Genomic DNA, 14,067 nt, shown 5'->3' with positions numbered 1-14,067 from the left:
GTGCAGCTTGGTTCGAAGTTGTTTTGTTTTGATTCGCACAGATGCGGACACCGGTCGAAATACCAGGGAAATCGATATCGGCTCCACATCGTTGCTCTCGTACTGATATGACGTCACCATACCTTCCAAGAAAATCGGCGATTTTTAGTTCCGACACCTCGGACAAATCGAAGAGCCTCACCTCCACTGCTCCATCCTCCAGTGTGATCCTTAGCGGATACTTTTTTCCGTCGACGGTAATGTCGTGTTAGTTGTCATGTTCCTCGCAGATTCGTTGCGCCAACTCTACACGGAAAAAAGTTTTCATGTAGTTTCAGCTCGGAAGTTGAGCGCTCACTGGTATTAGGATCTCAAAAAAAAAAAAGAAAAAAATCTGGACGGAGCCTGGATCATTCTGGAGGGGCTAGACATCCTATTAGATACACCAATGGTTCCTTTCCGTAAAGTAAGATGGTGACCTTCAACGACGCGTTGATGGAGAAGGGGAATCCATGGCACTCCAATCCGATGTTCGTCCAAACTGGAGCCTCGCTGAGCATCGTCAGCTCGTTTTGGCACCCTCTCATTTTTCAGATAAGTCTTTCCGTCGCCAACCCGTGGACACACCCGTGTCAGACCTCAAGCCAGTCAGCCGAAGAAGAAGATCGAAGTCATTCCATGCCAGGTTGGGTCGTAGCAGTCATCCAGCAGATCAGGCAGTAGTAGCAGTGTAGCAGCATCGAGGAGGAGAAGACAGCCTACGTCATCGACGTCGAGGAACCGGCAGTAGTATCGAAGAAAGTGTTTAGATTAAATTTAAATCACAGAGATTCCAAGATAGGCGGAATTATAATTCACCTACTCTAAACTCTCACACGAAGCGATCAGGTCCCTATCACGATCCTCGAGTGAACAGCAGATAGGAGCAATATACACGATGTTCTTATCCTTCCAGTGACCGTTTTTGAGGACGAATAAATTCCAGTTAAGTTGTGATCAGTACCACTTTAGTTGCAAATAAACCACGTTTAATTATTTAATCCGGTGACGTTTTGAAGATTACAATCCGAAATCCGGTCGAAGTGTGATCCTGTGCGAACAGATGTATTTAAGACTACCGTAAGACGGGGTGACATTGGGCCTAAGGAGTAACATTGAACCAAAATTGAAAAATGTTTCTTGATTTTACCTACGTTGTTTTTCTTTTTAATTCTACTACTATTGTATCTCTTTTACTTTCACTAAATTCACTTTCATTTTCACTATCACTTTAAAACAAACTATAACAGATACGTATTTCGTTTACTACTTGCAAACTTCTTCAGTGTCTAGTCATAGTCTAGGAAGTCTATGAATAGACACTGAAGATGTTTGCAAGTAGTAAACGAAATACGTATCTGTTATAGTTTTGTTTTAAAGTGATAGTGAAAGTAAATAGTGAATTAGTGAAAGTGAATTAATGAAAGTGAAAGTGAATTAGTGAAAGTGATACAATAGTAGTAGAATTAAAAGGAAAAACAACGCTATAAGGCATACAATTATTCTACTAAAACGCTCATGAATCAATTTAGATGTTTCTTGATGCAAATATCTTGAATATACCGAAAATGATGACTAGAATGTTTCTTGAACTCCTGGAGTAAAGCGTAGATAATATTAACCAGTCGTTTTATTTAACTAGTGCTGTTTCTAAAAATGTCCACAGGCAACCAAAAGTTTGAAAACACTTTTATGTGGATAGACGAGAATTACACGCTATTTTTAGTCATACAAACGAAGTTCATTGTGATCATAACCAAGTGTACTCCTGATAGCTACGTTACATTTACATATTTAAAGATATTTTAACCATATTTATGTTTTGGCCCAATGTTCCCCCGCAAAAGGTTTTTCATTTGCCTATTTTTTTAAATTTAGTAAAATGAGATATGAATTTCAATCAACCATTCCCATGACAGCCATAAATATGTCATTGATGAATATATTGACATGCTTGAAATCGTTTTCCTTGCTAAAATGTGAACGTTGTTGGTTCATTGTCACCCCCACCTACGGTACTGTTTTAAATCATCAATGATTGAAACTATTATTTTTTCTGGTTAAGACCTTGAAAAAGCACTTTTCGATCCTACGCACAAAAGTTTGAGTCGGATAAAATAACTTAAAATCTAACTCACAATAATAACGTTTAAATTTTCGTAAAGCAAACCAACTGACTGGACTACGTAAATATAATCCATAAACCAGCAAATTACCTTTCTGCAAGTTGCTCAGCGCCTTGGAAATTGTCAGCGGACTCGTTGGCCGGCGGTATTCCGTGTTCGGATCTGGCGAGCCGGGCGAACAAGGAGAGCAAGGCTCGCTTTGACGGAGACTTCCCGATAGACTGTCCATTCTGAAAATGATAATTTGAGGTTCAGAGAGTACCGTTACGACTTCTCAATCAAGTGCAATCCCACGTACCCAACATGTCGATGACTGGCAATGAGCAGCTCGAAATCCGGTCCAAACGATTGCATTGCATCCGCCAGCAGCAGCCCATGCACGGACAGGGTCAACGTAACATCCTCCGGACGTTTGCTGTATCCTGCCTTTACGCCGGAAACCTGCAACTCGGCTACGCTTCTGCCCCGGGATTGCACCTCCAACGACATTTGATCGACCGTAAACTGAAAGACAATGATGTTTGCCGACTCCTTCTGGTAGGCCGAACTGCTGTCGGCAATGCTATCCTCATCAGTAGGAGGTTTAAGATTGTCGGATGCCGGTGCTTCGTCGGATTCTGGAACGTCAACGCTCCACACTTGGCCTGCTTTCGAAAGGTTATTGACGAGCGTTAGCAGTGTTGATACTTTGTATTCGTTGATATGAGCGTTCAGTTTTGGGAGAGTACCCGATAGGGTTAAACTAGGATACTGAGGATCACTGGTGTAGACCACCCGCCGTTCTACCTGCAGAGCTATGCTGAACCGATCCAATACGTGCAAGGTGGATGTTCCCTTGGTACTGGCAAAGTTCCACCGCTCCTTCCCTCGACACACAAGGACCTGTAGATCCGTTAGATGGATGTGGTAGCGATCGTACAGCTTTTGGTAGAGGGCGAACTCGTCGAGTGTATCGGCGTTGTTTAAGTTCAGCTCTGGTAGCTCGGAGAAGGCAGACTGCAGAGTCGGAGAGTGTGTCGTGCTGGCTTCCGATCCGGGAGGAGTCGAACATGGAGTCATAAATGCATCCTCATCATCATTTTCGTTGGTAATTTCCGGAGATATTTCGCTATTGCCAACTTTCTTACCCAGGGCAGATCCCGGAAATGGTTTATTACCGTTCGTCAATTGGAGCCGACCGAAATCTACGACCACGATCGTACTGTTCTGCCGGTCGGCGAAGTTGTCTACAAAAATGATCTGCGGAGCGAAGATGTCGAACTCCAAAGTCCAGGTTTTTCTAGTATTGAGATGTCCCTCGAGGATGTTCTTCACATTACGCATGAGTTCCATTTTCGTTTTGTTCTTCATGTCTTCCAGTTTTCTTCTGGTGTCGTACTGTTGGTGAGGCTTGGTTAGAAAATCTACCAACCATTTCACGGCATCCGTATTGTAAACGATATCCAGCGATTGGGATTTCACCATCAGTCGATAGTCAGTGTCGTGTGATAGTGGTTTTCGTTCGTATTGCACTTCGAAAATGGGTTCCGCTGGGGATTGTTGTAGTGATAGGCTTCTTGATTTTACCGGACCACCTTTGGCGCTGATTTGCAGCTCTTCCTTTGCCTGTGGTTTAACCAGGTCCGGGAATTGTGAATTTGGTGTTATTCGATCCTTGATCAAGATGGAACCTAACGATAGACTAAGGTAGTGCGACCCACTTCGTGGCCTTGTTTCTACATCTAGCTTAAGATTTTGGAACTGAAACTGTAGCTTTGGTGTCATCTCGAGGGCACTGCAAAAGTCCATGGTCCCTTGCCTGAGCACAAAGTTGAACCTACCGAAAACGGCGTCCCGTTTGAGGAGCGAATTTGTATCGACCGAATCGGAGAGTGCATTGAGTATTTCGTCCTCGAAACTGCTGACCGGACTTAAGTCTTCTTCCGGGCCCCAGTTTTGGTCAAAAGGATCATCATTTTGGTCCGGTGTGGGAGGCGACTCCGCAGCATTTGCATTGTTATTGTTGTACCATCCCCACCACTGGGGAAAGAAATGAACCAACATATTCTTGCCCTGGTTAAGTTGTGGTGATTTGCTGTCCAGGGACGGCATTCGTATCATACAAACATCCCTCAGCAATCTGAGCTCGTCAAAATCCCGCTCCCGCTCTATCCGGTCTTTGAAAGTCTTGTTCTCACTCGAAAGTACTTCATTCGGATTCGCAACCACCCTACCGTACACGCTAATGTATCGCAAATTTTCCTTAGCTATCACAAATGGATCACTCTGTGTGTGCCGGAGAAGCCCATGACAACGGACAGCATAGTGCCACCATGCCTTCGGATCTTCCTGTACGGTGCTGCTCGGTCGATGCAGCTTGAAACGACGATACCGAGCGATGTCGTCCAGTCCACGAGCGCATTGCATCATCTGGTTGTATTGGATCTGTAATTTATTTATTTTTGTGTGAATCGAGCAATTTGTCATTTAACTAATTCAATGTTCGACGTTATCATATTAGTTTATCGTCGAAAAACATTCCTATCTTATCATACTTACATCACTCAGCGTAATTTTAATTTCGTCCCATATCAGGTCGCATACCAATCGGGGCCGACTGCGGGTGCGAAGCGGTGTCTCACTGCGGTCCCGCTTCAACTGAGCCTTGGCACTGATCGGGTTGATGATGTAAACCTGCTCTTCCCGGGCCAGTGGATCCCAGTAAATGGCAAAATTGGTCAGCTCAACCAGCTTGAACGTCACCTGCTGCTGACTCCAGTTGGACGTTTGCCCGGGAAACCAGTTTGAATCGCAACTCTGCGCCGACAGGGCTTCAATGTTGATTCCGCATGCAAACTTCTGGTTCGGGATGGTCAGTCCATCCTCGTAGCGGATGTGTATCCCATTGACCTTTAGCTGCAGGTTCTCGATGATGTTCGTCACCAGCGACGTACCGTAATTGAGCCATCCCGAATAGGACGACGCGTAGTAGCTCCCTTCGGTAACGGGTGTCTCCCGTTGTGCTCGCCATTTTGCTTCCAAACGATCCAACGATGCGATTTTGAAGTCAAGCTCGGCTTGCTGTTCGATTTCCGGGTTCCATTCGGTCAGATCGATTGGACCGCACACTACATTGACGTTGTCGATGATGAGACACCATGATGCCGTTCTAAATTGACGCACCGGAACGGTTAGCTTCACCTTGCCAATTGTACCGCTGAGGATTTGTAGCGGAAGTCCCAGATAGCGGAGAGCATCCTTGCGCAGGGGTAGGTTCTCGAGTTCAACTTGACCTAAAAAAAAAGAAAGTTTGTTCGAAATGAGCTGAGGTCCTTAGCACTCTGAGAGTTCAGTTTTTGTCAAACCACTGCAATATATTGGACCACTAAGGGCACTTAAGTAGAATCAGAAGGTAATAATAGAGAATGAGTCTTACTGTAACGTATTTGTTTTATTGTTTCTATGAAAGTTGTGAAAACGATTGCAAAACAATGTGTTTTGGAAGGAAGACCATTTTAACCGATTTTGCATTAATTCATTAGTGGCCAAGTGAATAAAGACTGTACTCGAAAAAAGTTAGACACATTGATTAGTTTGTTACCTTTTTAGCGTTAGTAAAAATTGATGAAATTTTGACTGCTAGCTAAAAGTATAATGTTTACGCTGGCAGAATTTCGTCACAATCTGTCAAGTGGTTATCAAGATCATCGGAGCAAGAGTAAATCCACCAAAAAATCTGTGCCGTCGTCGAAAATCCGACTGCGTCCCACAGATGGATCGGGAAACACCTGGGAATCCATCATTCGACGAGTTCCCGAGTGGTGAAGTCATTCAAGGAGACCCAGACGACACAGTGGCGGGCAGGCTGCGGCAGAAAACCGAAAACAGCTGATCCGGTGAAGGCCAGGAAGGTGTTGAGTCTGTTCAAGCGTCGGCCGAATTTTTCGATCCGCTATGCGGCGAAGAAGGCGGATTTTTCCATCTGGTTTGCCCAAAAAACAATGAAACGTGCCGGCATCCACGTCTACAAGGTCCGGGAGGCACCGAACCGGAACGACAAACAAAACACTGACGAAGCCGAGGTGCGTCGTGATGGACGACGAGACATACATCAAGGCGGACACAAAGCAGTTGCCGGGGCAGGAGTTTTACGTTGCCACATAACGTTTGGCCGTTCCTGAGGAGGTAACCAAGAAGAAGGTGGACGAATTCGCCAAAAAGTTCTTGGTTTGGCAGACCATCTATGGGTGCTGCAAGATGAGCCAGCCATACATCATGACGGGTACCAGCAACGGGCAAATCTACCGGGACGAGTGCCTCCTTCTCTTCCTCCGGACTCACGGAGGCGAGACGCTATTTTCGAGGCTATTTTGGATGGATTTTGCATTCTGCCACTACGTGCGGCCGGTATTAGACTGATACAGAGACAACAATGTTGTTTTTGCACCAAAAGACGTCAACCCACCGAACTCGCCGGAACTTCGCCCTGTTGAGAAGTTTAGGGCCATCATAAAGGCCGGACTTCGTAAAGCCAGGACGGGACTTGACAATCCAGCGTCTCACTCTTCTTAATTTTTTAGATGTATGCCCATCGAAAATTAATGCATGATGTTTGACGGGGTTGACCAATGATGCCAGGATTGCAGAATGATGTTTCTATTTTAATTTTAATTTGATTCGGAGTTTCTACCGCAGTACGCCTTGTACATCATTTTTGCTTAACACAATAAAAACAACCATAAACAAACAAGAATATCCATCGCATATCCAAGCACGCCGTGGACCCTACTTTCCAACTTTCCTTTCGCAAATATAAACAATTAACAACGCCATTGACGTCATCATTGATTCCGGCATCACTGCCAGTCAGATTGATGTGATCCTTCTGTCCTTTTTATTCCACGATTGCTACTGTCAAATCGATCAATCAGCAACTGGCTCGGATTTGACAGCAAATTTGCTCGAAATCGCTACCCGATTGTCAAGTCCCGTCCCAGTCGTAAAGCATTTAAGGTGCTGGAGAACGAGCTGGTTGATTAATAGATTTCATTTATTTATGGGGTGTTTACACTTATGCTATTTCACTAGCGCTAATAGGCTAGCTGCTAGCAAAAATTCGTGCTAGTTGGCAAGTACACTAACGCTAGCAAATCCGCACAGATGTAAACACCCCATTAGGAAATTTTCAGCCACTGGCTGGTTCATCTCCGCACAGAACGAGCTGGCTTTAAAGCAACAGTGGGTAAAAGTATCAAAAGAAGTTGACTCCACCATTGCCCAAACCCAAGGGGGGAGGCAAACACATCTAAATCTCAATTCTAGATGCTAAAAAAATCTCACACTAGCGAATAAATCTTCGAAAAATCTTCTTTCATTTCTCGTATCTCCTTGCATCGTGCATCATCTTTTCGCAGGAAATCTTCAAAATCGTGATAAATCTTCTTTCTATCTACTCAGCGTACGCGCAGCTAGTCAGAGCAAAACACAATATTTCATGCACCGTAGATAGAGTCGTCCCCCTCGCCCAAAACCGGAGTGGTGTCAAGGGCAAGGCGCGGGCATTCGGTTATACAGCGGAGATCCTATAAAGCAATGAAGTGGAAACCTAACCATAATGTAGTTTTTTTATTCCATGAACGTTTGAAGAAAATCCGACCTAAAATGAATTTTTGGCGACCATTTTTGTGTGTCTCACGAGGCTACAAAATGGTGAGCTGACAACCTGGAAGGAGAGTTCTCGCGTCACTTTTCAAATAGACCAATGTAACAAATGTAAACAAATCGAGTTAAGCGATACAAGCTATTGCTCTTCTATCATTGTATGTGATACAAAAACACCCATCCAAATTTACTTTCATTTATTTAAGAAAATCATCGATCAAAAATTGTCCAATGTACAGTTTGAAATGATGGGTATATGATTGTTTTTTTTTTTTTTTTTTTTTTTTTTTTTTTTTTTTTTTTTTTTTTTTTTTTAACTCTTTATTTGTTCCAAATTCAAAATAAATTACATTTCATTTTAACCTAGGTGCTCCAGTTACTGCAGTAACGTACCAGCCTTAATTGTTATGATATATATCTAAGTGTTTTTACATTGTTCATGTCTTGGCAATTCAGTATTTTAAACAGGTTTTTTAACCTGCATGTCAGTATAACAATTGATATCTTAAAACTAAAAACTAAAACTAAATCTTATCTAAGTATAAAGGGAATTAATCGTTGCAATTGAGGATTGCAACGATTTTTGCCTGAAATTATTAATTATTTTGTTGGACATTTGTGCTAAAGTCTCAACATTCGAAATTCTATGTACTTCGGTTGTACTGTACCAGGGAGGCAACTTCAAAATCATTTTCAGAATTTTGTTCTGAATCCTTTGAAGTGCTTTTTTCCTGGTAGTGCAGCAACTAGACCATATTGGCACAGCGTAAAGCATGGCCGGTCTAAAAACTTGTTTAAATATTAGAAGTTTATTCGTCAGGCAAAGTTTGGATTTCCTGTTTATAAGAGGATACAAACATTTTATATATTTGTTACATTTGGCTTGAATGCCCTCAATGTGATCTTTAAAAGTTAATTTTTGGTCAAGTATTAATCCAAGATATTTCACTTGGTTTGACCAGGAAATTGGAACTCCGTTCATAGTGACTATGTGACTACTACTAGGTTTCAAAAACGAAGCTCTAGGCTTATGTGGAAATATTATAAGTTGAGTTTTGGAAGCGTTGGGAGAAATCTTCCATTTTTGTAAATAAGAAGAGAAAATATCTAAACTTTTCTGCAGTCTGCTGCAAATAACACGAAGACTTCTTCCTTTAGCGGAAATGCCTGTGTCATCAGCGAACAAAGATTTGTGGCAACCCTGAGGCAAATCAGGGAGGTCCGAAGTGAAAATGTTATACAATATAGGCCCAAGAATGCTACCCTGAGGAACTCCTGCCCTAACAGGTAGCCGATTAGATTTGGAATTTTGATAATTTACTTGAAGAGTTCTGTCAGTTAAATAATTTTGAACTAATTTCATAATATAAAGTGGAAAATTAAACTTTTTCAATTTAGCAATCAAACCTTCATGCCAAACACTGTCGAATGCTTTTTCTATGTCTAGAAGAGCAACTCCAGTTGAGTGGCCTTCAGATTTGTTTGAACGAATTAAATTGTTAACTCTTAAGAGTTGATGAGTAGTTGAATGCCCATGGCGAAATCCAAACTGCTCATCTGCAAAAATTGAGTTCGTATTGATGTGAAGCATCATTCTATTCAAAATTATCTTTTCAAAAAGTTTACTTATTGAAGAAAGCAAACTTATTGGACGGTAGCTAGAAGCTTCAGCTGGATTTTTATCCGGCTTCAAAATTGGAACAACTTTTGCATTTTTCCATTTATCAGGAAAGTATGCCAAATGGAAACATCTGTTAAATAATTTTACCAAGAAAGACAAGGTACTCTCTGGGAGTTTTTTGATGAGGATATAGAAAATTCCATCATCACCTGGAGCTTTCATATTTTGAAACTTTTTAGTTATAGACCTTACTTCGTCCAAATCAGTCCCCCAGGTATCATCAAAAATATTTTCCCGAGAGAAAATATTCAGAAAATCCCGAGCAACCTGATTCTCAATAGGACTAGTAAGACCCAAACTGAAATTATGGGAACTCTCGAATTGCTTAGCAAGTTTCTGAGCTTTTTCCAAATTTGTGATCAAAATTTTACCACCTTCTTTAAGCGCTGGAATAGGCTTTTGAGGTTTTTTCAAAATTTTTGTGAGTTTCCAAAAGGGTTTGGAACTCGGGTCTAATTTAGAAATATTATTTTCAAAAGTTTTGTTCCTCAGGGCAGAGAATCGCTTTTTAATTTGTTTTTGCAAATCCCGCCAGATAACTTTCATGGCAGGATCGCGTGTTCTTTGATATTGTCTCCTACGGACATTTTTAAGACGGATCAAGAACTGAAGATCATCGTCTATTATAATTGAATCGAATTTAACCTCGCATTTTGGTACTGAGGCAGCTCTTGCTTCAACTATAGAAGTAGTCAGAGATTCAAGAGCATAATTAATTTCATCTTTGGTTTGCAAAGGAATGTTTGGATCGAAGTTATATTCCATAAATGTTCGATACTGCTCCCAATCAGCTCTATGGTAATTGAAAGTAGAGCTGTTGGGATTACAAATTATTTCTTGGGATATTTCAAAAGTTACTGGAAGGTGATCAGAACCGAAGTCAGCATGGGTAACCAATTGGCTACAAAGATGACATGAATCAGTTAAGACCAAATCAATAGTTGAGGGATTTCTTGCAGAAGAAAAGCATGTTGGGCTGTTTGGATATTGAATAGTGTAATAACCTGCAGAACAATCATCAAACAGAATATTACCATTGGAATTGCTTTGAGCATTATTCCATGAGCGGTGTTTTGCATTAAAATCACCAATAATGAAGAATTTAGACCTATGACGGGTAAGTTTCTGGAGGTCACCCTTGAGAAAATTCTTTTGCTGGCCTACGCATTGGAATGGCAAATAGGCAGCTATAAACGTAAGTTGTCCAAATTTTGTTTCAACAGAAACTCCCAAAGTTTCAAAAACTTTGGTTTCAAATGAAGAAAGAATTTTATGTTTGATTCGTCTATGAATAATGATGGCAACGCCACCACAGGGTCCATCAAGACGATCATTTCTATAAATCAAGTAATTTGCGTCCTTCTTAACCTTATGGGGAGGTTTAAGGAACGTTTCAGTTATAACGGCAATATGCACGTTATGAACTCTCAAAAAATTAAAAAGCTCGTCTTCATTATCTTTAAGAGATCGAGCATTCCAATTTACAATATTTAATGCTTTAAAATCCATTACTGAATTTTAAAGTCATGACAATATTATTTGCAAATTTTACTCCAGTTTGAATAGCATCAAACATGGAGTTAGATTTAAGCATATCAGAAATCATGTCAATTAATGAATTCTGTAAAAATTCCATTTTGGGGGCAGTAATGCTCCCTAAGTCAAAATTGTCAAAATTTCCGTTAGAACGTTGGTTAGTATTTTGATTTCTACCCGCTGCAATAGCAGCATAGGTAGCTCCATTAACTCGCTGAACATTGTTAGCAGCGAGGGGAGTAGGTACAGATGAAACATTTGAAGCAGGGGTGATATTTGTACCTACGGGTACGAATGTAGAATTTGTTCCTCGCTGACCGTTGTTAACAGCAGAGGAATTTGTACCTGGTCGGAAACGTGGAGCGTTTCTTACCTGTCGGTTAGAACGAGATTGTAGGATCGCTTTGCGAGTCTTACATTCCCAAAAATTGGATTTGTGGTTTTCACCACAATTTGAACATTTAAATTTCTTAGGATCTTCCTTCACAGGACAGTCGTCCTTTGCGTGAGAGGAATCACCACAATTCATGCATTTAGCTGGCATGTAACAATTTTTAGTTCCGTGACCCCATCCCTGGCACTTACGGCACTGGGTGAGGTTTTGGAAATTTCCTCCAGTCTTCCTGAAGTGTTCCCACTTCACTCGGACATGGAGCATAAGGCTAGCTTTTTCTAAGGCCTTAAGGTTGTTTAGTTCACTAGACTTGAAGTGAACTAAATAAAAATCATTACAAATCCCGTTGCGCGAATCGCCAGGACGGGATTTCATTTTCATTTTGATTACTTGGAGTGGCACAACTCCAAGTAATTTTGCCAGTTCATCTTTGATCTGATCCAGGGATTCACCACTGGGCAGTCCTTTCATGACAACCTTGAACACACGTTCAGTTTTGGTGTCGTAAGTAAAAAATTTGTGCTTCTTCTCAGTAAGATACTTGAGAAGACATTTAAATCCGTCCAAGGTTTCAGCCAATACACGGCATTCACCCCGACGTCCAATTTGTAGTGAAAACTTAACTTTCACGAAATTCAAAAGTTCCATGCGAAGAGCATGGAAATCGGTAGTGGTTATCACAATAGGGGGAATCTTTTCCTTCTTGGCATTAAGCCGGGAAAGTTTACTAGAATTTTTCTTGGATGATGGATCATTCTCATCATCCGTGAGCAAATCAAATTGATTACTCAAATTAATTTCATCAGAAGGGGGGTCAAGAGTTTGCCCCTTTCTTTTGCGTTTAGGCGCCATGGCGGCAGTAAATTTTTATCCAGATCGACTTCCAAGCAGATTACTATAAGAATCTGAAGGATCGAAGAGGAATTTTCCAAATCGATATCCAAGAAGGATTACCTCGGGTAGGGTCCAAACAAGGATCGAAGAGGAATAAGAGTTGAACAAGGTAGAAATTTTTTACAGGTTGAGCACTGAAAAGTGCTGTTTAAATTTGTTGTAGCTTTAGGTAGTAGTAACACTTCCTTCAGCAAAAAGCAAATAGATCCGCACGAGGTATATGATTGTTACTTCGGTCATTTGGACTGCCTAACATGATTGGTGCTCATTTTCCAAAGGCGGGGCCAATCTAAAGTTAAGTACTATACTCTGAAATCTGTGAAAGGGAATCTAGTATCATGTAGACAAAACGTCCAATGTAACACTCATTGATTATGTCATTAAGAAAAATCGTCCAATGTAACATGTCCGATGTACAACTCGACTTGTCAAAACGTCCTATGTGGTTTTTTCAATGTTGTAGCATGAAATTCAAAGTAAAATTGTGATTTTACCGTTTCTTCTGAATTTTCAACGTTATTATACACTGACTACATTAAAAATAGTATTGCAAAATGTATTGTTTTCAGGGCTGATAGCACCAAATATATCAAAAAATAGTGATTTTAGTGACTAAAATGAGTAAAAAAGGGACCATTAAGTGACTAAAAGGAGTAAAAAAGTGACCATTAAGTGACTTTTAAGACACAAAAAGTGACCAAAAAAGGAGACCCAAGTAGAACTTATTGAGCTCCAATTTAAAAATGTATAAGAAGATTTTAAGCATTTTGTCAATATTAGTAGTATTTGTTCTTGTATGATCGGTATCTGTTGTAAACAGACATGAGTGATTGATTTTTACACTAGCCTGCTGCTGGCTACTCTTTCATTTTGTTCAATTTTCAAGATAAATCCTTTTTCCAGTAAACCTATTCCAATTCATAATTGTTGCCCAAAATGTGTGTTACATTTTAAACATTATGCTATGAAAATTCATTATAATTATCGTTAATAAAAACAATCGCTATTGTATGGTTTTTTGCGTGTTTTATAATACAACAACCTATATAATCCGTCTTCATCTGCAGGAAAACACATCTAAATTTCAGCTGTTCGATGGAACACAACGTACCAAGAAGACTGGTAATTCTACTAGCTTTCCTGCGCATCCATATAGTATTTCATTTGAACAAATACCCTCAAGCTTTGAGCGTTGAATGGCGAGACTGTGACCCTCGGTTGGTATTGTATACAAGCACTTATATGTTGTCAGTTTTCTTACAGGCAGGGCTGCACATCAGTCCCATATGAGTTTTTGTCAGCTTTGAGTTCGCAATACTATTCGTTATCTAATGGCATCTCCTAATGCATTACGCCTCTTATTAAATTTGACCGCTTCGTTTAGTGCACTATTGGTATTATTGTAATTGGTCAGAAAAACTGGAGCGCTAATGCGGTAAAATCCATTTCCTTTCACAACTCTTCAGTATCTATTTTATGAAAAATATTGATTAAATCAAACGGAAAATTACCAATTACGGAAGCACGGCAAAATCTAACATATAGTCAGATGTTCCAAATTAAAACCCTAAAGCTTTCAGCATCCCATAGTGAACCACTTGTTTTAATGAATGTCTATTTCTGGGTTGAATTTAATGTGATTCAACCTTATCTTGTGCTTCTGTGCCGAGATTAGATTCTTTGATTAGTATGAATTTCTCCTTGTTTTCCAGTAAAAGTTTGTTATCATCCATCATCAGAACGTAAACAATCCTTCAGCGAACACTGAGTGGTCCACA

The 14,067-nt window shown here is 40.6% G+C and overlaps 1 protein-coding gene across 2 annotated transcripts in view; it reads right to left on the bottom strand.

Annotated features, from left to right (window-relative positions):
• The window catches only part of Vps13D (vacuolar protein sorting 13D), a 50,367-nt gene that overhangs the window by 14,547 nt on the left and 21,753 nt on the right, over window positions 1–14,067 (bottom strand). For both annotated transcript variants that reach the window (XM_065233739.1, XM_065233744.1), the window contains exons 2-4: window positions 4,683–5,416; window positions 2,443–4,568; window positions 2,235–2,374 (exon numbers count right to left, since the gene is read on the bottom strand). In XM_065233739.1, the coding sequence (XP_065089811.1) occupies window positions 2,235–2,374; window positions 2,443–4,568; window positions 4,683–5,416 (3,000 nt within the window). The remainder of the gene's footprint in view (window positions 1–2,234; window positions 2,375–2,442; window positions 4,569–4,682; window positions 5,417–14,067) is intronic.

The sequence above is a fragment of the Ochlerotatus camptorhynchus genome, unplaced genomic scaffold (genome assembly GCF_037179485.1).
Source record: "Ochlerotatus camptorhynchus isolate MF236.1 unplaced genomic scaffold, CSIRO-AGI_Acam_v1.1 ptg000037l, whole genome shotgun sequence".
Taxonomy (NCBI): Eukaryota; Metazoa; Arthropoda; class Insecta; order Diptera; family Culicidae; genus Ochlerotatus; species Ochlerotatus camptorhynchus.
Note: the sequence above shows the minus strand (reverse complement) of the source record. Positions and strands in the feature narration are given on the sequence as shown.